At 36.6% G+C, this 26,695-nt stretch overlaps 1 protein-coding gene across 14 annotated transcripts in view; it reads right to left on the reverse strand.

Moving 5' to 3' along the window:
* Positions 1–268: 268 nt before the first annotated feature.
* Positions 269–26,695, reverse strand: part of ARHGEF9 (Cdc42 guanine nucleotide exchange factor 9) — a 363,131-nt gene continuing 336,704 nt past the window's right edge. For all 14 annotated transcript variants that reach the window (XM_081042536.1, XM_081042539.1, XM_081042538.1 and 11 more), the window contains 3 exons: positions 20,298–20,541; positions 13,392–13,460; positions 269–601 (listed from right to left, as the gene is read on the reverse strand). In XM_081042536.1, coding sequence (XP_080898662.1) covers positions 420–601; positions 13,392–13,460; positions 20,298–20,541 — 495 coding nt within the window. In that variant the 3' untranslated portion in view covers positions 269–419. The remainder of the gene's footprint in view (positions 602–13,391; positions 13,461–20,297; positions 20,542–26,695) is intronic.

Raw genomic sequence — 26,695 nt, forward strand, 5'->3', positions numbered from 1 at the left:
AGAAATGTCAATTTCTGAAAATAAAGGGGAGGGGGACAGGGTAAGAACAGAAAACTTTTTAGAAGGGATCACATGTTTGGAAGTCATTGGTACCTCTTCCTACCAACTACAGATTTCACTTCTCTAAAACAACAGAAAACATTTTTGGTCCTTGTGTGTGTGTGTGTGTGTGTGTGTGTGTGTGTGTGTGTGTGTGTGTATGCACACTCAAGGGTCTCTGCGTGTGTGTATACATCCATATATGTGTGTGTGTGTGTGTATATATATATGTATATACATATATATATACACATATATATATATACATATATATATACATATATATATATAAATTTCAACAGTGCTTCTCCGAAAAAAGGTCCATCTATAAATATAATTTTATTTACTTTATTTTAAAATTATCTGCCTCCCTGCAGGTATTACTTTTTGAAGGGGGTTAACCTGCTGAAGTTTTGCCAGAATGGTGACTGGCTGCGCTTGGGTTCGGTGAACTCAAAGACCTGTGACTGAGCGATGCCGTCGGGGACCAGGTACTGGCCCTGGTTTAACGGGTCCTGCGGTGGTGGGTAGGAAGGAGGAACTGAGCGGGCAGAGTTGACACCTAGAGTAGATGGAAGATCAAAGGGAAAGGGTATAAGTTAAGTAGCATTGGACTTCTCAAATTACCCAAGGATGACTTTGAGCAGAAAATTCAAGGCAGTCTGTTTTAGAGAGTGTGAACTGGAACTGAAAATCATCCAAGGGAATAATTACATTCCTTAACAGACTTTGGAATGGTGTGGTGATTACTGCAACAAACATGCTTTCCCATCTACACAGTATCACAGAGAAACTTGGGGTATTTCCATCAGCCATTTTATAGATGAGCACACTGAGACCTGGAGGAAAACGTCATACCCAGGGTTGCAAAGCAAGTGCTAGAACCCACATTCTTTGACTTCTCAGTTCAGAGCTCTTTCCAGGACACCATAATGCATCATGCAGGGCTTGGTCCTGCAAATAACCCAATGATCTCCATTTAATGTCAAACAACATTTTCTCCCTCCTCCACTACCCCTCTGCAAGTGACAAAAGAGGCTTGTTACGAACTACTGACTTCAGGACAGATCATTGGGGGGAAATGTTTTCCTAAAAGCTAAGGTACGCGTGATCTAGTATTCTATACCAGGTTGAGAGTAACGAAACTGTATTTAATAGGAAAGTGATATTGGTAGTTGAGAGGGAAAACAAACTCACTACCAGAAGATATGTTTCATGGTACACAAGGGAGACTTAGAATATATTTGTGACCTTTCAAAGGGAATGCTTCAATGACTTCTCAACTTTCATTAGGAGGGTTTGCAACCATAAAGCAAAATCCACATGAATGGAGGATTGTGGGAACCAAGGAACCTAAATTTAAAGTTTAATCCTAATCTACATTCAGCACAGAATAGGCTGAGGCAAATAACATATGACACAGAATGCAAGAAAGACTTCTCTGCTGCTCCCACGTGCCTTCCTCATCTGCTGGCCAGTATCTAAAATTTCAACATTATAGCTTCTTTGTTTGATGACTTGATCCTATTACCCTGGAAGTAGTATCATATTAAGTCATCATTAGCCATTGGCACTTCAGTGGGAAGGAACTGTTTTTTCCCTAAAAGGCAGTATTTTTTATTTTCTTTGTTTTCTAGTTTTGTTGAGATATAAGTGACAGACAACATTGTGTAAGTTTAAGGTGTGCAATGCGATGATTTGATACATGTACACGTATATACTGAGAAATGATTACCACAATAAGGTTAGCTATTACATACACCACCTCACATAATTACCTTTTTTGTGGTAAGAACATTTAAGAACTACTCTTTCTGATGTAATACAAAATTGTACACCTGAAATCTATGTAATTTTACTAACAATTGTCACCCCAATAAATTTTTAAAAAAAGAACTACTCTTTCAGCAACTCTCAAATATATGATAAATATTGTTAACTACAGTCACCATACTGTACATTATATCCCCAGAACTTCTTCATGTTATAACTGGATGTTTGTGTCCTTTGACCATCTTCCCACTTCCTCTAACCCCAGCCTCTGGCAACCACCGATCTACTTTTTGTTTCTATAAGTTTGCATTTTTTACATTCCTAATATAAGTGCGATCATATAGTATTTGTGTTTTACTGTCTGACTTATTTGACTTAGTACGATGCCCTCAAGGTCCACAAATAGCAGGTATTCCTTCTTTTATGCCTGAATAATATTCCATTGTGTATGTATGTACGTACGCATGTATGTATGTATGTATACACCACATTTATTTTATCCATCATCTGCTGAAGGACAAGTAGGTTGTTTCCACATCTTGGCTATTGTGAATAATGCTGCAATGAACACGTGGGAATGCAGATATCTCTTCAAGATCCTGATTTCATTTCCTTCCTATATATACTCAGAAATGGGATTGCTGGATCAGATGGCAGTTCTTTTTTTTTTTTAATTTATTGGGGTGACAATTGTTAGTGAAATTACATAAATTTCAGGTGTCCTATTTTGTATTACTTCATCTATAAATCCCATTGTGTGTTCACCACCCAGAGTCAGATCTCCTTCCATCACCATATATTTGATCCCCCTTACCCTCATCTCCCTCCCCCCACCCCCTTTACCCTCTGGTAACCATTAAACTATTGTCTGTGTCTATGAGTTTTTGTTCTAATTTTAATTTTTTGAGAACGCCCCATGTTTTCATGGTGGTCACACCATTTACATTCTCACCAATAGTGCACAACGGTTCTCTTTTCTCCACATCTTCACGAGCACTTGTTTTCTCATCTTTTTGATAATAGCCATTCCAACACACATGAGGTGAGATCTCACTGTGATTTTGATTTGTATTTATCTGATAGTGATGCTGAGGACCTTTTCATGTATCTGCTGCCCATCTCTATGTCTTCTTTGGAAAAATGTCTATTCAGGTCCTCTGCCCATTTTTTAATTGGACTAGTTGTTTGTTTTGTTTTCTTTGTTAATTTGCCATTGAGTTGTATGAGTTGGTTATACACTTTGAATTTTACTTTTAAAAATATTTTTCTTTTTTTACACTTTTATTAGTTTTAGGTGTACAACAGAGTGATTAGACATTTGTATAACTTATGAAGTGACCTCCTTGTTAAATCCAGTACCCATCTGATACCATTCGTAGTTATTACAATATTATTGACTGTATTCCCCATGCTATACTCTACACCCTCATAAATACTTTGTAACAACCCATATGTACCTCTTAATGCTCCTCCCCTTTCACCCATCCCCCCAACTCCTCTCCCAACCTGGTAATCATCAAAATGCTCTCTGTATCTATGAGATTGTTTCTGTTTTAATTGTTCATTTATCCTGTTCTCTAGATTTCACATATAAATCATATGACATTTGTATTTCACTATCTGACATACTCCACTCACAATACCCTCTAGATCCATCCAAATTGCAGCAGATAGCAAGATTTCATTCTTTTTTATGGCTGAGTAATAGTCCATTTTATATATATATATATATATATATATATATATATATATATATATATATATATATATATATCCTCTTCTTTATCCGTTTATCCATTGATGGACACTCGGGTTGACTCCCTATCTTGGATATTGTGAATAATGCTGCAATGAACATATGGATGCACATGTCCCTTCAAAGTATGTTTTGGGTTTCTTTGGACAAATATACTTTGAATTTTAATTCCTTACCAGATATATGCTTTGAAAATATTTCTCCTATCCCGTGGGCTGTCTTTTCATTGTGTTGTTTCTTTTGCTGTAGTTTGATGTAGTCCCTCTTGTTTATTTTTGTTTCTGTTGCTTGTGCTTTTGATGTCATATTCAAAAACTTGTTGCCAAGACTAATGTCAAGGACTATTTTCCTTATATTTTCTTCTAGGAATTTTACAATTAAATCTTTAATCCATTTTGAATTTTTGTGAATGGTGTAAGATAGAGGTCCAATACTTTTTTTGCATATGAATATTCAATTTTACCAATACCATTTATAGAAGAGACTATCCATTCCCTACTGAGTATTCTTGGTGTCCTGACAAATATTAGTTGACTATAACTCTGGGTTTATAATTCAGTTCCATTGTTCTATATGTTCGTTGTTATGCCAGTACCATACTGTTTGATTGTCATAGCTTTGTAATATAGTTTGAAATCGGGAAGCGTGATGCTCCCAGCTTTGTTCTTCTTTCTCAGGTTTGCTTTGGTTATTTGGAGTCTTTTGTGGTTACATAAGAATTTTATGATTGTTTTATCTACTTCTGTAAAAAATGCCATGGTATTTAAGAGGGATTTCATTGAATCTACAGATGCATTTGGGTAGTAAGGACATTTTCACAATATTAATGCTTATGATCCATGAACATTAAATATCTTTCCATTCATTTGTGTCTTCATCAATTTCTTTCATAAATATCTAACAGTTTTCATTGTACAGGTCTCTAACCTCCTTGGTTAAATTTATTTCCCAGTACTTAATTCTATTTTGTGCTATCGCAAACGGGATTTTCTCCATTTCTCTTTTGGATGTTCATTGTTAGTGAAATCCATCTGATTTTTGTACATTGATTTTCTATCCTGAAACATTACTGATTTCCTGTCTTATTCCAACGTTCTAACATTATCAATTCTTGAGAAAGTCTTTAGAGTTCTCACTATATAAAAATCATGTCATCTGTAAACAGAGGTAATTTTACTTGTCTTTCTGACTTTTATTTTTCTTGCCTTATTGCTCTGGCTAGGACTTCTAGCACTATGTTGAACAGAAGTGGTGAGAGTTGGCACCCTTGTCTTGTTCCTGATCTTAGTGGAAAACCTTTCAACCTCTCACCATTGAATATTATTACCGTTGGACCTGTCATATAAGGCATTGATTATACTGAGTTCCGTTCCTCGTAAACCCAATTTATTGAGAGTTTTTGTCATGAAAGGATGTTGATTTTTGTCACGGTTTTTCTGCATATACTAAGATGATCATGTGATTTTCATCCTTCATTTTTTTAATGTGGTATATTACATTTGTTGATTTACACATGTTGAGCCACCCTTGCACCCTAAAGATGAATCCCGCTTGATAATGGTATACGATACTTTTAATGTGCTGTTGAATTTAGTTTGCTAGTATTTTTTGAGAATTTTTGCATCTATGTTTATCATGGTTATTGGCCTGTATTAGCTTGTAGTGTCTCTATTTTCTTTGGGAAAATGTCTATCCAGGTCCTTTGTCCATTTTCCAAAAGGACTATTTGTGTATTTTTGTTTCTTTTAATTTTTTTGCTATTGAATAGTATGAGTTCCTATATATTTTGGATATTAATCCCTTATCAGATAGGTAGATTGCAAATATTTTCTCCTATTTCATAGGTTCCCTTTTCATTTTGTTGACTTTTGTTGTGCAGAAGCTTTTTAGTTTGATATAGTCCCACTTGTTTATTTTTTGCTTTTGTTGCTTTTGCTTTATATGTCATATCCAAAAATTCATTACCAAGACCTATGTCAACGAGCGTTTCTCCTATGTTTTTTTAGAGCAATTGGGTGGTTTCAGGTCTTATATTGAAGTCCTTAATCCATTTTGTGTTAATTTTTTGTGAGTGGTGTAAGATAGGGGTCTACTTTCATTCTTTTCCATGCGAATATCCAGTTTTTCCAGAACCACTTTGAACAGATTGTCCTTCTCATTGAGTATTCTTGGCTCACTTGTCAAATATTAGTTGACTGTATATGCATGAGTTCATTTCTGGGCTCTAGATTCTCCTCCATTGGTCTATGTAACTATTTTTCCCAGTAGCATACTGTTTGAATATGAAGACATTGTAATATAATTTGAAGTCAGGAAGTACGATGCTTCCAGCTTTGTTGTTTCTCAGGATTGTTTTGGTTATTCAAAATCTTTTGTTTCCACAGTAACTTCAGGATTTTTTTTTTCTATTTCTGTTAAAAATGCCATTGGAAACTTGATAGGGAATGAATTGAATCTATACATGGATTGGGGCAGTATGGACAATTTAACAATATTAATTGTTCCAATCCAGGAAACATTTCATTTTGTGTCTTCTTCAATTTCTTTCATAAATGTCTTAGAGTTTTCAGTATACATGTATATCTTTCACCTCCTTGGTTAAATATATTCCTAAGAATTTTATCATTTTTCATACTGTTATAGGTGGACTGTTCTATTTGTTTTTCAGAAAATTCATTGTTGGTGTATAACAATGGTACTCAGTTTTGTAGGTTATAATGCATCCTGCAACCTTATTAAATTCATTGATTAGATTTAACAATATTTTTGGTGGTGTCTTTAGGATTTTCTATATATAAAATCTTGCCATAGACAAAAAGAATCAATTTCACTTCCTCCTTTTTGAGGTGTGACAATTAAGTTTGTGAACTTGGCACCAGGCACTTACATTGGCAGCACTGTACAAATAGTTCAGTGAGGTTTCCTTATATATTTATATTTTGGATATTAGCCCCTCATTAGAGCCATTGTTTCCAAAAATCTTCTGCCATTCGGTCAGTTGCCTCTTTATTTTGTCAATGGTTTCTTTTAATGTGCAGAAGCTTTTTAGTTTGATATGCTTCCATTGATTTATTTTAGCTTTCACTTCCCTTTCCTTTGAGGTCAAATTCATAAAATGCTCTTTGAGCCCAAGGTCCACAAGTTTAGTACCTATGTTTTCTTCTATGCAGTTTATTGTTTCAGGTTTTATGTTTAGGTCTTTGATCCATTTTGAGTTAATTTTGGTACAGGTGACAGATAGCAGTCTAGTTCATTGTTTTAAACGTGGCTTTCCAATTCTCTCAGTGCCATGTATTGAAGAAGCTGTCCTTTCTCGATTCAATGTTTTTGGCTTCTTTGTCAAAAATTATCTGTCCATATTTAAGTGGTTTTATTTCTGGGTTCTCAATTCTATTCCATTGGTCTATGTGTCTGTTTTTCTGCCAATACCATGCTGTTTTGATTATTGTAGCCATGTAGTAGAAGCTAAAGTCAGGGAGTGTGATACCTCCAGCAATGTTCTTTTTTCTTAAGATTGCTTTGGCTATTGGGGGTCTTATGTGGTTCCAAACAAATCTGATGATTTTTTGTTCTACTTCTGTAAAAAATGCTATTGGGATTTTGATGGGGATTGCATTAAATCTGTATAATGCTTTGGGTAATATGGCCACTTTAACTATGTTGATTCTTCCAATCCATGAACATGGAATTTCTTTCCATCTCTTTGTGTCTTCTTCAATTTCTTTTAAAAATGTCTTATACTTTTCAGTATATATGCCTTTCATATCCTTGGTTAAGTTTATTCTTAGGTATTTTATTCTTTTTGTTGGAATTGCAAAAGGAATTGTTATTTGTATTTCTTTTTCTGAGGTTTCATTGTAAGTATATAGGAATGCAATGGACTTTTGTACATTGATTTTGTAGCCTGCAACTTTACTGTATTCATTTATTTTTTTCTAATAGCTCTTTGGTGGAGTCTTTAGGGTTTTCTTTACATAGCATCATGTCATCTGCAAAAAGTGAGAATTTAACTTCTTTACCCCCAATTTGGATGCCTTTTATTTCTTTCTCTTGCCTGACTGCTCTGTCAAGGATTTCCAGTACTACGTTGAAAAGCAGAGGTGATAGGGGACAGCCCTGTCGTGTTCCTGAACATAGAACAAAGGGCTTCACTTTTTTACTGTTAATTATATTAGCTGAGAGTTTGTCACATATGGCCTTTATCATGTTGAGGTATTTTCCTTCTATACCTATTTTATTAAGTGTTTTTATCATAAATGAATGTTGTATCTTGTCAAATACTTTTTTTGCACCTATTGATATAATCATATGATTTTTGTCCTTTGTTTATGTGGTGTATCACATTGATGGATTTCCATATGTTGAACCATCCTTTTGCCCCTGGAATGAACCCCACTTGGTCGTGATGTATAATCTTTAATACATTGTTGCATTCGATTTGCTAGAATTTAGTTTAGGATTTTGCATCTGTAGTCATCAGAGCTATTGGTCTGTAGTTTCTTTTTTGTGTTGTCCTTACCAGGTTTTGGTATGAGGGTACTATTGGCCTCATAAAATGAGTTAGGGAGTACTGACTCTTCTTCAGTTTTTTTTTTTTTTTTGAAGACTTTGAGTAGCACAGGTATTAGATCCTCTTTGAAAGTTTGGTAGAATTCACTAGTGAAGCCATCTGATCTCAGACTTTTCCTCTTGAGAAGGTTTCAAATGCTTGATTCAATTTCCTTACCAGTGATGGGTCAATTTAGATTTTCCAATTATTCATGATTCAGCCTAGAAAGGACATGTTTCTAAGAACTTGTCCATTTCTTCTAGGTTATTGAATTTGGTGGCATATTTTCCTCCACAGTATTCTTGGATGATTCTTTGTATTTCTGTGGCATCCGCAGTAACTTCCCCTCTGTCATTTCTGAATTTGTTTGTGTCTTTTCTCTTTTTATCTTACTTAGTCCAGCCAAGTGTTTGTCAATTTTGTTATCTTTTCAAAGAACCAGCTCTTTGTTGCACTAATTTTTCTATTGTCTTTTTTTTCTCTATTTCATTGAGTTCTGCTCTGATTTTTATTGTTTCCTTCCTTCTGCTGACTTTGGGTTTTCTATGTTCTTCTTTTTCTAGTTCTTTAGGTTGTCACGTGAGGTTACTTATCTCAGATTTTTCTTCATTCTTGAGATAGGCCTGTAATTATATAAATTTTCCTCTTAAAACTACCTTTGCTCCATCTCAAAGATTTGTAGGATATATTTTCATTCTCATTTGTTTCTATGTATGTTTTGATCTCTCCTCTTATTTCTTCTTTGACCCAGATGTTCTTTAAAAAGTATGTTTCTTAATCTCCACATATTTGTGGTTTTTCCTGCTTTCTTCTTGCAGTTGATACCCAATTAAAAGCCTTGTCATCAGAGGATGTGCTTGGGATGATTTGAATCTTCTTCAATTTGCTGAGGCTAGTTTTAAGTCCCAACATGTAGTCTACCCTTGAGAATGTTCCACATACATTAGAGAAGAATGTATAGGCAGATGTTCTACGATGAAGTGCTCTATACATGTCAATTATGTATATTTCATCTAATTTGTCATTTAGGGCTGCTATTTCATTATTTATTTTCTGCTTTAATGATCTATCCATAGTTGTCAATGATGTATTTAGGTCTAGTATAATTGTGGTTTGGTCAATTTCTGCCTTTAGTTCTGTTAGTAGTTGCTTGCTGTATTTCGGTGCTCCCTGATTGGGGGCATAAATATTGATGACTATTATGTCTTCTTGTTGTAAAGTCTCCTTTATCATAATGAAATGTCCATCATTGTCTCTTGTTACCATTTTTATCCTAAACTCTGTTTCATCTGATATCAGTATGGGTATACCTGCTTTTCTTTCTTTTTTTTTTATTAAATTTATTGGGGTGACAATTGTTAGTAAATTTACATAGATTTCAGGTGTACAATTCTGTATTACATCGGCTATAAATCCCATTGTGTGTTCACCACCCAGAGTCAGTTCTCCTTCCATCACCATATATTTAATCCCCTTTACCCTCATCACCCACCCCTCACCCCCTTACCCTCTGGTAACCACTAAATTATTGTCTGTGTTTCTCTGAATACTGTTTTCGTGGAGTGTCAGTTTTCACCCTTTCACTTTGAATATATGTTTGTCCTTGTAGCTGAGATGTGTCTCTTGGAGGCAGCATATGGTTGTGCTTAGGTTTTTGATCCAATCTATTACTCTGTGCCTTTTTATTGATAAGTTCAGTCCATTTACATTTAGGGTGATTACTGATATATAAGAATTTTCAATCGTTCTGTCTCTGGTTTTCTGGTAGGTTGGTGTCTCCATTGTTTCTTTGCCTTTTTGTCGCTTTTTATTATTTCACCATGGTGGTATTCCATCATATTTCCCTCTGTTTTTTCTTTTTTATGTTATATATTCAGTTATGGATTTTTAGAAGGGTTACCATTTATTTGTGTAAAAGAAAGTTCGATATTTAGAATATTCTATTTTCTTCAGTATGCTTACTTTCTCAATTCCCTTGTGACAGTTCAGACCTTTACTCTCCCCCTTTTAATGTTTTTGTTGTCACAAATTGTCCCTATTTATGCTGTGAGTTGATTTCTGTGCTGCAGTAGGAAGTTGTCTTTTTCCTCTTTTATTAAGTGCTTTTTTGTTTCCTTCTTTACCCTGTACGTTATGTTTAAGTGTATAGTGTCCCATTTGGTGTAGGGGTTGCTATTTCCTGCTTCTGTCTGTTCGTAATACTACTCATGCTTTGGTATTCTTTTGCTTTTTTGTTTCTGGTCGAATAGCCTCCTTCAGTATTTCTTGTAGTGCAGGTCGTGTGCTAGAATATTCCTTCAGCTTCTGTATGTCTGGAAAGTTCTTTATTCTTCCTTCATATTTAAAGGATATCTCTGCTGGATATATTATTCTTGGCTCTTAATATCTCTCTTTCAATAGTTTGAATATGTGATTCCACTCCCTTCTTCTCTGTAGAGTTTGTGCTAAGAAATCTGATAATCTAATAGACTTTCCTTTATAGGTTACCGTCTTCTTTTCCCTGGCTGCCTTGAGGATTCTTTCTGTGTCCTTAATGTTTGACAGCTTCAATACAATGTGACTTGGAGAAGGCCTGTTGGGATTGAGGTAATTAGGTGTTCTATTTGCTTCTTCGATTCAAGGATCCAGCTGTTGTCACAAATTTGGGAAGTTCTTGTTGACTATTTGTTTGAATATACTCTCTGTTCTCTTCTCCCTTTCTTCTTCTTCCGCTATGCCAATTATTTTTATATTACTCTTTCTGATGGAGTCAAAAAGTTCTTGTAGAGTTCTTTCATGTCTTTTAACTCTCAAGTCTCTCTTCTTCCATCTGTGTCATTTCCAGATTTCTATCTTTGATGTCACTAATTTTTTCCTCCATTTGGTCAACTCTACTATCCAAAGCTGGCTATTTCATTCTTCTTTTCTTTTACTGAGTTCTTAATCTCCAGAAACTCTATTTGGTTCTTCTTTAGAATTTCAATCTCTTTGGAAAAATATTCATTTTGTTCTTTGATTGTGTTTCTGAGTTCATTAAACTGCCTATCTATGTTTTCTTGCATTTCGTTGAGGTTTTTCAGAACTACTATCTTAAATTCTTTGTCATTTAAGTCACATATTTCCATATCTTTAAGTACATTTTCTGGAGACTTTTCATTTTCTTCCTGAGCTGCCTTGTTACCTTGGTTATTCATGGCAATTAATGAATTATTATTTCCAGGCATCTACAGGAGTGGGTTCTGCAACAGGCCCATCTACAGTGGGCCATAAGCAACAGGTTGATAGGAAGAGGTTCTTCTTTTGTTTTCCAGTGGGTGTTGGTAGAATGGTTTATTTTCTCTCTGACTGCAGCCTTTCATTCCCTCTCATGCTGTAGTTGTATATTTTCTCTGCACTGTTCTGGCTTCTCACACAATGAGGGGATTCCCTGGAATGTGAGCTTCTCCTCTGTGAGCAGGTCGCCTGGGTCACAGGGAAATGCCTCCATGGGGGTATGTGGATATCTTCTGAAGTTCCAAAGCTCTTCCTGCACCAGTTTCAGAGCCTATGTGTTTCAGCGGCTCTGTTTACTCCTCCAGGGATCCACCCAGATAGGTGAGGACAGGGGCAGGGTGGATTGTGAGAGGTGACCTAGAACAATGGCAGCGACCACCAGCACAGCCAGTGCTGCACCCAAGTCTCCCTCCCCTTCACCGGAACTAGTTAGGCTGCCACTGTGGGTACAGGCTGAAGTTCTCAGAACTGCACATATTCTGTTCTTTTGATCTGACACTGCTACCGTTCTGCTTCTAGCCTTGGGAGGGTGGGGGTGGGGTGAGCTTTGGAGGGTGAGAGGGGTCAGCTAGGCTCCACGGCTATGCCTTATGTTCCCTGCTTGGCAGTGAGGTCTTAAACTGCTGTTTTCACCCTTCTTTCCTCAGTCTTTGCTCCGAGGTTCTGCCGTGAGCGTTGGGTTTAGCTGTGTTATATGCTTATCCCTCAGGTGGGACTGCGGGCCATTAGCAAAGCACTAGCAGTCCAAATTCTTCCCTTTCCTTTGACTGCAATAGCTCCGGAATACAGGGAGCTAGAAGCTCTGAGCTCCAGTCTGCATCCTGTGCCAGTGCAGCCTGTGTCTCCACTCTTCCCCCTTCCCTCTCCCCTGTTCACCCTATTTGCCCACCTTTAGATGATTTCAGTTGTCCGTCTCTTAGTCTTACCTGTGTGCTGTGCAGGGAGTCCTTTGTGGAATTATATCTGTTCAATTTATTATAAATTCCAGGGGAAATTTCAAGAGGCTCACTTCACGCCACCATTTTTATGATGTAATCCTCCAGATTTTTTTATTTCTTTATGATTCTGTTTTGGTACACTATATGTTTCTTGGAATTTATGCATTTCTTCTGTTTTATCCAATTTGATGTGTATAATTGTTCTTAATATTATAATTATTTTTATTTCTGTGCTATCACTTCTAATATCTTCTTTAATTTCTCGTGTGTTTTGTTTTTGAGTCTTTCTTAATTCAGCTAAAGATTTGTCAGTCTTGTTTATCGTTTCAAAAAGCTGCCTCTTAATTTCATTATTTTCTAATGTTTTTTGTTCTCTGTTTTGTTTACTTCTACTCTGATTGTTATTTCCTTTTTTCTGCTAAATTTGAGCTTATTTTTTTTCTTTTTTCTTGAGGTGTAGAGTTAGGTTGATTATTTGAAATCATTTCTTTTTCAGTGTAGGTATTTACAGCTATAATCTCTCCTGATAAAATGGCTTTTGCTGCATCCCATAACTTTTGGTGTATTGTGTTTACATTTTCATTCATCTAATGATAATTTTTTGTTCACCTTTTTATTTCTTCTTTGACCCATTGGGTCATTTCTGAAGGATAACTTTCCTGGGTACAGTATTCCTGGTTGGCAGTTTTTTCTTTCACACTTTGAATATGTCATCCCACTCTCTCCTGGTCTGCTAGGTTCCTGCTGAGAAATCTGCTGATTGCCTTATGTGGGTTCCCTTGTATGTAAGGATTTTTGTCTCACTAATCTTAACCTTCTTCAGAGATTCTATCTTTTCCTGCACCAATGAGCTATCTTTTGACATAACTACCTTACACTATTCATTCCTAAGCTTTAAACTATTAAGGCCATTTTCCACCTGTCATCAGAGACACCTGAGCCCAGACACTCCCCATGAACCCCAGAGAACTTCAGCAGGGCAATAAGCCTACAAATATGCAAGCACACAGCCTATGGCTTCCCAGTCTCATAAAGAGAGTGAGTGGGGTTGGGGGTAGTTATTGGTGGTTAAAGGCAGCTTTACCTTTTTGTTTAGAGACTTTTCTCACAGTCATTGCAGCCTGCCTCTTCTGGTTTTCAGAAATTTCAAATCCTATAAACATAGAAACACATGATTTTGTTAAGATAAACATAGACCTTTATTAAATGTATACATTAGTACAATATTTCTGGAAGAGTAATTTTGGCAACATATATCCAAAGTCTTGAAAACTGAAAAAAAAATGCAGCAAGAAGCTTGGATAAGATTTAGCTACAAAGATGCATTTCACAGTACAAAGGGTCAAAGAAAACTGAGAACATGAGTTAAGAGGCTCTTAAATGGAGAATGGTTGAATAAAGAATGGTGTAAAGTGGAAAAATATTTCTCAATCAAAAGAAAAAATCAAAAGAAAAGTAAATAATGAGAAAAAAGATGAGATCACAACAGAAAATATTTACAGAGATAATAGAAGTCTCAGAAGGAAGGAAAAAATCAAATGGCAAAAAGTAATTAATGAAATAACAGAAATGTCAGTGCGAATTTTTGCCCATTTTTAATTGAGTTATTTGATTTCTTGCTATTGAGTTGTAGGAGGTCCTTATATCTTTTAGAAATTAACCTCTTATCGGGTATATGGTTTGAAATAGTTTCTCCCATTCTGCAGGTTGCATTTCTGTTCTTTTGATTATTTCCTTTGCTGTGTAGAAGTATTTTAGTTTTATATAGTCCCACTTGTGTATTTTTGCTTTGTTCCAATGTTTCTGGTATCATATTCAAGAAATCCTGGCCAACACCACTGTCAAAAATCCTTTACCCTATATTTTCTACTAGGACATTTACAGTTTCAGGTCATATATTTAAGTCTTCAATCCATCGAGTTGATTTTCACATATGCTGTAAGGTAGGAGTCTAATTTCATTCTTTTCTGTGTTAACATCCAGTTTTCCCAGCACCATTTTTTGAAGAAACCATCTTTTCTTAATCACGTATTCTTGGCAACCTTGCTGAAGACATGTTGACTATATATATGTGGGTTTATTTCTGGGTTCTTTATTCTATTCTCCTGGTTTACATGTCTGTCTTTATGCCAGTACCATACTGTTTTAATTATTGTAGCTTTGTAAAATATTTTGAATCAGGAAGTGTGATGCTTCCAGCTTTATTCTTCTCTCTTAGATATCTTTAGCTATTATGGGTCTGTTGTTGTTTTACATGAATTTTAGGATTATCTTTTCTATCTCCATTAAAAAATGTCGTTGGAGTTTTAATAGGTTCGCATTGAATCTGTAAATTGCTTTGGGTAGAATGGACATTTTAACAAAATTAAGTCTTCCAATCCATGAACACAGAATGTCTTTCTATTTATTTTGTCTTCTTTAATTTCTTTCAACAATGTTTTGCAGTTTTCAGTGTACAAGTCTTTCACCTCCTTGGTTAATTTATTCCTGAGTGTTGTATTCCTTTTTATGTGATTGTAAATGGGATTGTTTACTAATCTCCTTTTCAGATAGTTTGTTGTTAGTGTATAGAAACGCAATTGACTTTTTTTTTAATTATTTCTTTCTTTTTTTTAATTAAATTTATTGGGGTGACAATTGTTAGTAAATTTACATAGACTTCAGGTGTACAATTCTGTATTACATCGTCTATAAATCCCATTGTGTGTTGACCACCCAGAGTCAGTTCTCCTTCCATCACCATATATTTGATCCCCTTTACCCTCATCACCCACCCCCCACCCCCTTACCCTCTGGTAACCACTAAATTATTGTCTGTGTCTATGAGTTTTTGTTTCTCATTTGTTTGTCTTGTTCTTTTTGGTTTATATACCACATATCAGTGAAATCATAGGGTTCTCTGCTTTTTCTGTCTGACTTATTTCACTTAGCATTATACTCTCAAGATCCATCCATGTTGTCACAAATCTTGCAATTGACTTTTATATGTTGATTTTGTATCCTGCAACTTTGCTAACTTCATTTATTACTTGTAAGAGCTTTCTGTGGAGTCTTTATGGCTTTCTCTATATAAGATGATATCCTCTTCAAAAAGAATAATTTTACTTCTTTCTTTCTGATTGGATATCTTTTATTTGGTTTTTTGCCTAATTTCTATGCCTAGGACTCCCACTATTATGTTCAATAGAAGTAATAAAAGTTGGCATCATTATCTTCTTCTTATTCTTAAAGAAAATGGTTTCAGTTTTTCCCCCTTTGAGTATGATGTTAGCTATGGGCCTTCATATATAGCTTTTGAATTGTGTTGAGGTAAATTCCTTCTAAACCTACTTTGCTGTGAGTTTTTATCATGAATGGGTGATGAGTTTTGGTCAAATGCTTTTTCTGCATCTATAGAGATGATTATGTGATTTTTATCCTTCATTTTGTTAATGTGGTGTATCACACTAACTGATTTGCATACATTGAAGCATCCTTGCATCCCAGGGATAAATCCCACTTGGTCATGGTGTATGATCCTTTTTTGCTGCTGAAATCTGTTTTCTATTGGTTTACTGAGAGCTTTTTACCATTATGTTCATTAGGGATATTAGCCTGTAGTTTTCTTTAGTTGTAGTGGAAGACTTAATATTATTAAAGTGTCCATTCTACCCAAAGCAACCTATAGAGTCAATGTAATCCTATTAAAACTCCAATGGCATTTTTATAGAAATGGAAAACCCAACCCTAAAATTCAGAAGGAACCACAAAAGGCCCATAACAGCTAAAGCAATCTTGAGCGAAAAGAAGAAAGCTGGAGGCAGCACACTTCTTGATTCAAAACATACTCAAAGCTAGAGTAATTCAAACAGTATGAAACTGGCATAAAGACAGATGTACAGACCAAAAGAATTGGACAGAGAGCCCAGAAATAAACTCACACATATACAGTTAAACAAGGGTGCCAAGAACACACAATTAGGAAAGGAGTTTTCTCAACAAATGGTGCTGGAAAAACTGGATATCCACAAGCAAAAGAATGAAATTGACCTCCTCCTACCTTATACCATACGTGAAAATCAATTCAAAGTGGACTGAAGACTTAAATGTATGACCTGAAACTGTAAAAGTCCTAGAAGAAAACACATGGGAAAAGCTCCTTGACATTGGTCATGGTAATGATTTCTTCAATCTGACACCAAAAACACAGGCAACAAAGCAAAGCAGACAAGTGGGACTACATCAAATTTAAATGCTTCTACACAAAAAAGGGAAAGAAACAGAATGAATTGGCAACCTATGGAATTGGAGAAAATATATTTGCAAACCATATATCTGATAATGAGCTAATTTCCACATATAAGGAACTTCTATGTGGAACACTCAATAGCAAAACAAAAACAAACAAAAAAACAACAATAAAAAAGGGGAGGCAAATGACTTGCATAGGCACGTCTTCAAAGAAGACAAACACATGGCCAATAAGTATGCAAAGATTCTCAACAATGTTAATCATTAGGGAAATGCAAATCTAAACCACAAGAAGATATCACCTCCCTCTTGTTTGGATAGCTATTATCAAAGAACAAAAAAATAACAAGTATTGGCAAGGATGGGGAGAAACTGGAACCGTAGTACACTAGGGAACTAAAATGATGCAGTCACTATTGAAAACAGTATGGAGGGTCCTCATAAAATTAAAAAAAAATACCTCTGGGTATATATCCAAAATAACTGAAATCAGGATCTAGAAAAGATATCTGTACTCTCATGTTGATTGCAGTATTATTCCCAATAGCCAAGACATAAAAACAATCTAAATGTCCATCAATAGATGAGCGGATTAAAAAATGTGGTATATACATACAATGGAATATTACTCGGGCCTAAAAAGGAAGGGAATTCTGCCATATGTGACAATATGGATGAATCTGAAGAACATTATACTAAGTGAAATATGGCAGTCAGAGATGGAAAATATGGCAAGATTCTGCTTATATGAGGTATCTAAATTAATATGAGGTCAAGCTCAGCGATACACAGAGCAGAATGGTGATTCCCAGGCTCGAGAGAGGGGAAGATAGGGAGTTGCTGTTCAATAAGTATAAAGTCCATTTATACAAGACATGAATGGGTTCTAGAGATTTGCTGTACAACACTGATCCTATCATTTATGCTATTATACTGTGCACTTAAAATTGGTTAAGAGCATAGAGCTCATAGTAATTCTTTTTACCACTTAAAAAACAAGTAGGGCTGAGATCTTCCCCCAAGAGAGAAGAAACTCTACCTCATAGTTTCAGTCCATGTACGTGGAGTTCCATACTTCTCATGATCTTCCTGCCTGTAGATGACAGCTTTGGCCTATGCCCATGAGTTCAAGCCTGCCTATGATCTGCCATTCCTGACTGTCTGCCTTACAATTTTGGAGTTGCTTAGCCAGGCTCCATGATCACACAAACCAATTCCTTGTAATACATCTCTTAATAATGATACATCTCCTATTGGTTATGCTTCTCTGGTTGAACCCTGACTGATATAAAGAGTTATAATTCAATTTTATATTGTTCACCTAGGGAATATAGTCAATATTGCAATAAATATGTATGGTGCCAGATGGGTACTAGACTCATCAGGGGGATCACTTCGTAAGTTATATAAATATCTAACACTATGCTGTAAAACTGAAACTAATATAACATTGAATGTCAACTGTAATTGAAAAATAAAAAAGCAAGTTACAAAGTAATATGTATAATTCTGTAAAGAAACATTTACAGTTTGATGTGTGTATATACATTTATGTGAACATAAGTATGTAAAAAGGCACAGCAATACTGATTATCTCACATAGCACAGGAATGACAGAGAAGGAAAAAGACTGCTAAACTTTATTACTTTTTCATATGTGTTTCAATGGTTATTACGACCATGTATTTATTTTATAACTAAAAAGTAGAAATAAAATACAAAAAATTATCTTAAATCCATATGATAACCATAAAATGATTAAAATGTTAAATTATTTAGGGAAATGCTAATGATGTCATTTTAAGTGAAAAATAGGATGTGAAATCATATCTATCCATCATGGAGAGACAGGGGTTGGGGGAGACCAAAAGATTCAAACCCCCTAGTATTTTATTTATCATAGAAACAAAAGATAGGGAAAATATATTAAAATATTTATAAAAGTTAGCTTTCGTTGATATATTAATGTATGATTTTTATGTTTTTCTTATATTTTTTTAACCTACAAATGAAAGCCTATAGTGAAAGTGATTACTTTTATAATCAGAAAAATGAAATAAAAAACTTATTTTTTAAAAGATGAACGTAGGCCTATCAGGAAATAACTTCTGGACTTCTGGAAGCTTTTACATTAAAAGCATATTTTCAAAGTTTCATGTTCTCAGGGCATTGTGTTTGAGATATTATGTTGCAACTAGTGGGAATGGTGGGGAATCTTCTAGTTGATCTAAAGGCTTCAGAAAGCACACTAAGACAATTCCTTTAATAGCTCTAACAACAGAGGCAGTGTCAGAAGCTGCGTACTACAGCCTACTATTGAGAGAAGCAGCCAGTAATATTCCTGTACCACTGTACATCATATCCCAATTCAGTGCCCATATGCTAAAAGCAATTTGACTACAATGTGAATTATCAATGTGTGCTTTACCCCAAACCTCAGAAGACCAGGTTTAGACTAAGCAGTGTCTTTCTGATTATCCTTCCTTGCCTCTGGACCATTTCAAACCCCAACACTGAAAAATAGGAGAATCCATTTGTACCAGGACTCAGTGGGTAGTCCCATTTTTCTAGAGGCAGTTTTTATCAACTTGAGCATACAGGTATTTTAAGGTCAAGTCTAAACCCATGAGGAGCAAGGCAAAAACGGAAACTGTTTCCTCAGGCAACTACAAAACTTGGCTGTTTGTATTTTTATACCAGAAGCAAAGGACAAAGGGCAAGAGACCTGACAGTACTTTGTAAACCACAAAGCTACAGCCAATGGTTCCTAAATCCCACAGGTGGGGAAGCAGCATAAAAAATGTCTCTACCAGCTATATCCTCTCTAGAAAAGGGAACCTCATTCGAGCCAAAGAGTATGGTTTAGTGTGAATGGAAAGTGGTTACGGGTTTGGACCCTGCTATATTTTCTATAATCTACTTAAAATACTTTGATTCAGAAAGTGTGATATACACATATACATTTATTTTAATCTATACTCTAGGAGCATTTAATTAACATTTGAAGTCCCCTAATCAGGAATATACACTCAACAGGTGATTTGTTAACATATTAAACACCCAGAAATCTTTACTCTAGAAGTCACTGCTACCAACAATTCAGTCATCTTAATGCATGAGGCCTAATTAGCCTAATGCAAGTTAAAAATGAACTTTCGTTGGTAAAATGAATGTTATTCAAAATGTGCACTGGCCACAAATGTCTTACAGCCACCTTAGCCCTCACAAAAACTGGGTTTAAGAATCCAGTGAGTCCCATGGCCTATACCCTTCAGAAGGAAGCCTAAAACTTAAGATTGAAAACAGATGCTATGTCTTGAAACTCAACAGAAGATTCTGTCACCAGACTCTGACTAGAAAGTTAGCTGAATCCTGTTGTTATAATATTACCAAATCTGCCTTGACTAACCTTTTCACAGAAGATGTTGTCATATATCTAAGTAGAGCTGGGACTGCACTGAGATCACAGAATCAGTTGTATGACTGCTTTTGTGTTGCATGATAATAAATGCTCATATGTTTGAGGGAATCGAACCTGAGGTTTATTTTCAGTGTAACAGTCTTATCTAATAATGAGACTGTAGGGGAGGACAACCTATAACTGTCACTTAACCCTGATTAATGGAAACTACTGGTATCTACCAAAAAGAACCTAATAATAGGGAACCAAAAATTAAATTGAAATCTTCCTTCCGCCTCTAAAAAAATGAAAACTAATTCAAATCCACTATATTCTTCTTTCTCCTCTCAGGTCACTTACCAATTTTTTCATCTTCCTGTACCATTTTCCTCTCTTCTCTGAAAGCCCTGAGCCAGCGTATCTTCTCCTCTAGCTTCTTGGCGAAGAACAGATGTACCTCCTCAGTCTCCTTGTTGTGAAGCTTAAAGGCATTCTTCATGCTGACATTAAAGTCATCATCTCTGCCATCTTCAATGTCAACTACCTCATATTTATCCATGTCAATGCGGCCTTTGTAATATAGGATGTCTCTCCGAATGAGGTCCTAGGTAGGAAGGAAAAGAAGGCTTTTTATTAAAGGTGTGTGGAGAGTTGGTACCAAGAGAGTTGGCACATGGGCATAGGAGGACACTAACATTACCACTGTTTTGGAATATCAATGGGAATATTCCCATTTGGAATATCAATGGGAATATTTTGGTTTGGTGTAAATTGGGGCAGGTTAGCTTAGCAGTATGACAGTGGCAGGTTGGTTAACTAGATGCTGTTAGAGAAAGCCTCTGTCATACATCAGAAGCTCTGTCTCAGACCCCAACATCATTCCTTCTATGTGGTTGCAAGATTCCTGATGGAAAATAGGAAGTAGTAAGCCACACAAGCACTGCTAGAAAAGGCTTTTCTTATTCCAAAATATTTGCAAGCCTTCCAGACATATCATATGAGCTGGTTTGATTACCTGGAGACACTGAGGAATTCCAGCAGGCCAGTGCATATCAGAGGCAGGATGAGCAGTAAGAATAGCTAGGTGGACATAGGCTGTTGGCCAGGAAGGATTACCTGGGGAGGGTGAAACACTTAAGTCTCTGGGGATTTTCTGGATCAGGCTTAGTCTAGCAGGAGAAATGGGGGTAAAAGTGAACAAAGAGCTTCATATATCAACATGGATGAATCTCACAAATCTTATTGTGAGAGAAAATAAAAGTTGTAGATGGATACAAAGAGTATATTGACTATCTGTTGTTATCATTGTTGTTTTGCTCTTGGTTGCATAGAATTGGATTAATCTCAGTCCATGAAACACTCATCATCAGTCCATGCATGGTGCTCTTATTTCTCTACTGATTTACTTATTTACTTTTAATAATGTATTAAGTTTTGGTGAACCCACCACCCAATCCAAAAGCTATGATGCCAAAGCGATCTCGATCTTAAATCCAATGCTTATCATTCCCCTGGTTTCCTTTCTATATAGTTTTATCTCATCTATATCTATTCGACTTATATAAGGATTAAAAACATACAAAGCATTGCCACAGAATATTTAGGTATACATACACATGTACGAAAACAATAAAAATAATATATGACAATGATGCATGTCAAATTCAAGAGAGTACAAAGAAGAACATGGGGAGAGGCGGGGAAGGAAGAGAAGGAAGAGAAGAAGCAGAGAGTGAGAGGAGGAAGATTATTTGTAAAATAATTACCAGGGGTGCCAAAAAATGTATGTAAGTGGACACTTTGGTAAACGTTGCTCAAGCAGTAGCTCGCTGTAATCAGAAGTGTCTGCATGCTGATGGTAACGACTTTGAGCACCTCTTGTAATTGCAGAAGTCAAACGTGACTTGTATTCATCTTTTGCTATCGGTATATATTAAGTATTACAACTTTAATACAGTTTTCCTTTCTTAAAATGTATATACATTTTTTTGGTACCGTCTGTATTTCTTAAAATAAGTCCATGGGTGCTTATTACATTATTTTTATATCTTTTTGAATGTCAAATATTTCATAAGTTAAAGAAAGAAAAACTGAGGGATAGATGAAATGACCTCTGGGCCTATGGAATGTAAGGTCTGATAAGTATTTCTCAGAGTGGCCTTTCAGACCCTTCTCCTCTCAGTACTGCCCTAAGCTTCCCCTAAGAGCACACCTAACACAGGGGCATGTGTGGCTGACTCTGGCCAGAAAGGGCCCCAGTGAGTCCTGTCTTAACAGATGTCCTCTATTGGGAGTAGCAGGAGCTCTTTCTGGCCAACTCTCCCTTCTCTCTGCTTGTATTTGGCCTTTTAGACAATCTGATAGAGTCAGAAAGGCTCATTAAATTTTATTAATAGTATATGATTTGGTTAAACTATTCCCATTACCTCAAATTGCCTGACACACCTTAATTCTCAGCTACAGGCTACCTGCAAAGGATTTGCCTTTTGCCACCCACATTCCCAATCCTAACTCTTCACACTGCGTGGTAAACTGGGCTTTTCAGTGGTGCTGGGGAAGGCTGCACTTAAGGATTTGTCAATATTGAATCTTCACGCTGGAAAATACAGATGTTGTTGAGTTGCTTTGCAAAAAATAACTACCGTGTTTCCCCGAAAATAAAACCTAGCCAGACCATCAGCTCTAATGCGTCTTTTGGAGCAAAAATTAATATAAGACCCAGTCTTACATTATATTATATAAGACTCGGTATTATTACATTACATTACATTACATTATATAAGACCCAGTCTTATATTAAAATAAGACCGGTCTTATGTTAATTTTTGCTCCAAAAGACGCATTAGATCTGATGGTCTGGCTAGGTCTTATTTTCAGGGAAACACGGTATCACATTGTTCATTTTCCTCTCATAATGATCATGCACATAAATAGGCTGTGAGTACAGATGGGATCTGATCTGATGGGTGCTCCTGGCACCAAGTTCACAGGAGAGGAAGAGGTCAGCTGTACAGAGTGGGCCATTGTTGTTCCAAGCCTATTGTGGAGCCGGGGTTCCTTTTACCACGCTCAAAATCGACAGGCTCAGTTCTGGCCAAAAGAACAGGGTGGCTCCTATGCACTGACTTCCACATCCTCAGAACATTTTGAGAGGCATGTGCACAAAAAGTGGGTCCTGACGGCTAATCTAACTACAAAAGCAGGACAAGCTGAGGAGAATGGATCAATGTAGTCAAGGTTGATCTCATAAAAGCTGGAAACCTGCCTTACAATACATAATACAATTAATTACACATAGACCTAGGAATCCAGGTCTGGACCACACAGCTAATAGGTGGGTGCCCACCAGACTAGAACACAGGCAGCCTCAACCTCTCTACATTCCTACTTTCACAGCCTGCAGCTTCCTTTCCCTCTGAGTTGGAGTTTCATAATCATTGTTATCCTTCAAAACCTTTACTGGTTTCCAAAAATGGAAAGGATGTACACGATCTTGGAGCTAAATTAAAAGCGTCAACTGAACCTCCTATTGTTTCTTTGGGTATTTAAGGATACCAAGCAACTAGACAGAATTCTAGTTCTGTAGCAGGGGAAGAGGGTGAAAGATGTGTCATTAAAGTTCTCCCTTTTCCTGCTCTTTCTGACTCCCCAGAGGGTTGAATATGAGTTTCTAGACACCAGATTAGCTATAGAGTCAAGTGTGAGGATGTGATAGGAATGATTAAGAATGACCCACTGTTCAGAAAATCTAGTCAGAAAGGGTAGTTAAGGCCACAAAGTAGCATGGAACAGTGGAAAGAGTGAAGAATCCAAAGCCCTGACTTTGAGTCCTAGCTGCTTAACCTACTAGCTGTGTGATTTTGGGCAAGCCACTTAATCTCTCAGAGCCTTAATTTCCTCATCTGTGAAACTAGGAGAGTCATCCTTACCTTGGAAAATGATTGTAAAGCTCAAATCTAAACATGCAATCACTATGTCATGAGGCCATTCTTGTCTGATAAATATTGTGCTGAGCTTTCTTGCTCCCAGAACAATGTTTTGTAGTGCTTTAAAATTTCTTTTGATGAATTTAAAAATCTCACTGCTTCCTTTGGTTCATTTAAACTTTCAAAGTAAGTTAAATATTGTGCCTGAAAATAAATCAAAGCAACGGTAACCCTGAATATTTAAAAATTTACATAGCTACCCCACTACCCCTGGAAATCCCATACACCTTTCAGTAAAGATCTATACTTAGGTTTGCACCATTATCTCCTCCCTGCCTCAACGATGCCTCCTATTCCAATACTTCTAGCTTTCAAGGTAAAATTCACACATTCTTCCTCCCCAAAGAAGCCTTCCCTGACTGCAGCCTCTGGCTCTTCATTGTGGTTTCCCTTTTCTGAATGCTAGCACCAAGTATACACCCTTACATAACTGACACTCAGCGACCACACTGCTGAGCTGCATTAGTTCTGTTCCACAGCTTTTAGTGCCATTTATTCTGCCCCAGTACCTTCTTTGGTCTGCCTCACTCAGGGGTTGTCCAGGGAAGGACAGCTGACAAAGCCTCAGAAGTTTCTCTGCTCAGCTTCTGCCAATGGCAAGGAATCAAAACTTTCTGAGCCCTGGTTGCCTGTGGTCCTATTGGGACCAGGCTGCCCACATGCCACTTGTTAATGGTGGACTGAATGCTTTCATAGGAACATGGTAAATAGCTGTTCACCACAGATGCTATCTAGGTCACTACAAGTTCCCTGCCTTATTGGAGTTGTCTCTGATTGTATGCCAGCCTTCCTCCTTTTCCCTTCTACTCGTCCAAAATGGAGGATATTAAGGGAGTTAGTGCTTCTCCAGGAGGGCCCTGTTGGTCTGCAGACAAGCACCCTGGCCCTAGCCATGACTAGCAAGAAGTTGACCTGTCGCTAATATTTCATACTTGGGAGCTGTTTGAATTTGGCCTCACTAGGTTTCCATGGGGTTTAGTGAGACACTGTAGGAAATTTTGTATAAATGACAGATGCTGCAATACTGGGAATGCAACTGTTCAGAATTGCAGTCTGCCTCACTTGCTTGTTATTAAGGTCCTCCCTACCATTTAAGAGGGGGCCCTGTTACTACCTTCTAGCCTGGGTCACCCTGGTTTTCTCTCTAGATTTTGGGGAAGACACATGGGGCTCGGACTGGATTTATCTTTCTCATTATTGTATTCCAGCATCTAGAGTACATACTAACAAAACAGTAACAACTATGCAACAGTGAACACTTGACCAGCATAAATTTTGTGCCAGACACTATTCCAAATATTTTGCATTTTCCCCCAGCTTTCTTGAGGTATAATTGACAAAGATTGTATATATTTAAGGTGCAAAACATGATGTTTTGATATAAAAATACATTGTGAAATGATTACCACTTCAAGCTAATTAACATATTAATCACCTCACATAGTTACCTCTTCTGTGATGAGAAAACTTAAAATGTACTCTTAGCAAATTTCAAGAATAAAACACAGTATTGCTAACTACAGTCACAATTCTGTACATTAACTCTCCAGAACTTATTCATCTTGCAAAACTAAAGGTTTTTACCACCTGACCAACACTGCCATATTTCCTCCTCCCCCACCAACCCCTGGGAACCACCATTTTACTTTCTGTCTTCATGAGTTCAACTGTTTTAGATTCCACATATAAGTGAGATCATACTGTATTTGTTTTTCTCTAATTTTATTCATCATAATGACCTCCAGGTTTATCTACGTTGCTGCAACTAGCAAGTGTTCCCTCTTTTTTTAAAAAAAAGTTTATTGGGGTGACAAATGTTAGTAAAATTACATAGATTTCAGGTGCACAATTGTGTATTACACCATCTATAAATCCCATTGTGTGTTCACCACCCAGAGTTAGTTTTCCTTCCATCACCATATATTTAATCCCCCTTACCCTCATCTCCCACCCCCCAACCCCCTTACCCTCTGGTAACCACTAAACTATTGTCTGTGTCTATGAGTTGTTTTTTTTGGGGGGGGGGATTAGGCATGGATTTCTTTTTTTATTTTATTTATTGGGGTGACAATTCTTAATAAAACTACATAATTTCAGGTGTACAATTCTGTATTACATCATCTATAAATCCCATTGTGTGTTCACCACCCAGAGTCAGGTCTCCTTCCATCACCATATATTTGATCCCCCTTACCCTCATCTCCCTCCCCCCATCCCCCTTACCCTCTGGTAACCACTGAACTATTGTCTTTGTCTATGAGTTTTTGTTTCTCATTTGTTTGTGTTCTTTTTGGTTTATATACCACATATCAGTGAAATCATAGGGTTCTCTGCTTTTCCTGTCTGACTTATTTCGCTTAGCATTATACTCTCAAGATCCATCCATGACTGGTGCAGCCGCTATGGAAGGCAGTGCTGGGGTTCCTTAAAAAATTACAAATAGAATTACCATATGACCCAGTAATCCCTCTCCTGGGTATCTACCCAAAGAATTTGAAATCATTTATACATAAAGACACATGTGCTCCAATGTTCATTGCAGCTTTGTTTACGGTGGCCAAAATGTCGTTCGATAGATGAATGGATAAAGAAGTTGTGGTATATATACACAATGGAATACTGTTCGGCGTCTATGCGTTTTTGATTCTCATTTGTCTTGTTCTTTTGTTGTTTTTGGTTTATATACCACATATCAGTGAAATCATATGGTTCTCTGCTTTATCTGTCTGACTTATTTCACTTAGCATTATACTAGCAAGATCCATCCATGTT

This window comes from Rhinolophus hipposideros, assembly GCF_964194185.1.
Source record: "Rhinolophus hipposideros genome assembly, chromosome: X".
NCBI classification, from domain to species: Eukaryota; Metazoa; Chordata; class Mammalia; order Chiroptera; family Rhinolophidae; genus Rhinolophus; species Rhinolophus hipposideros.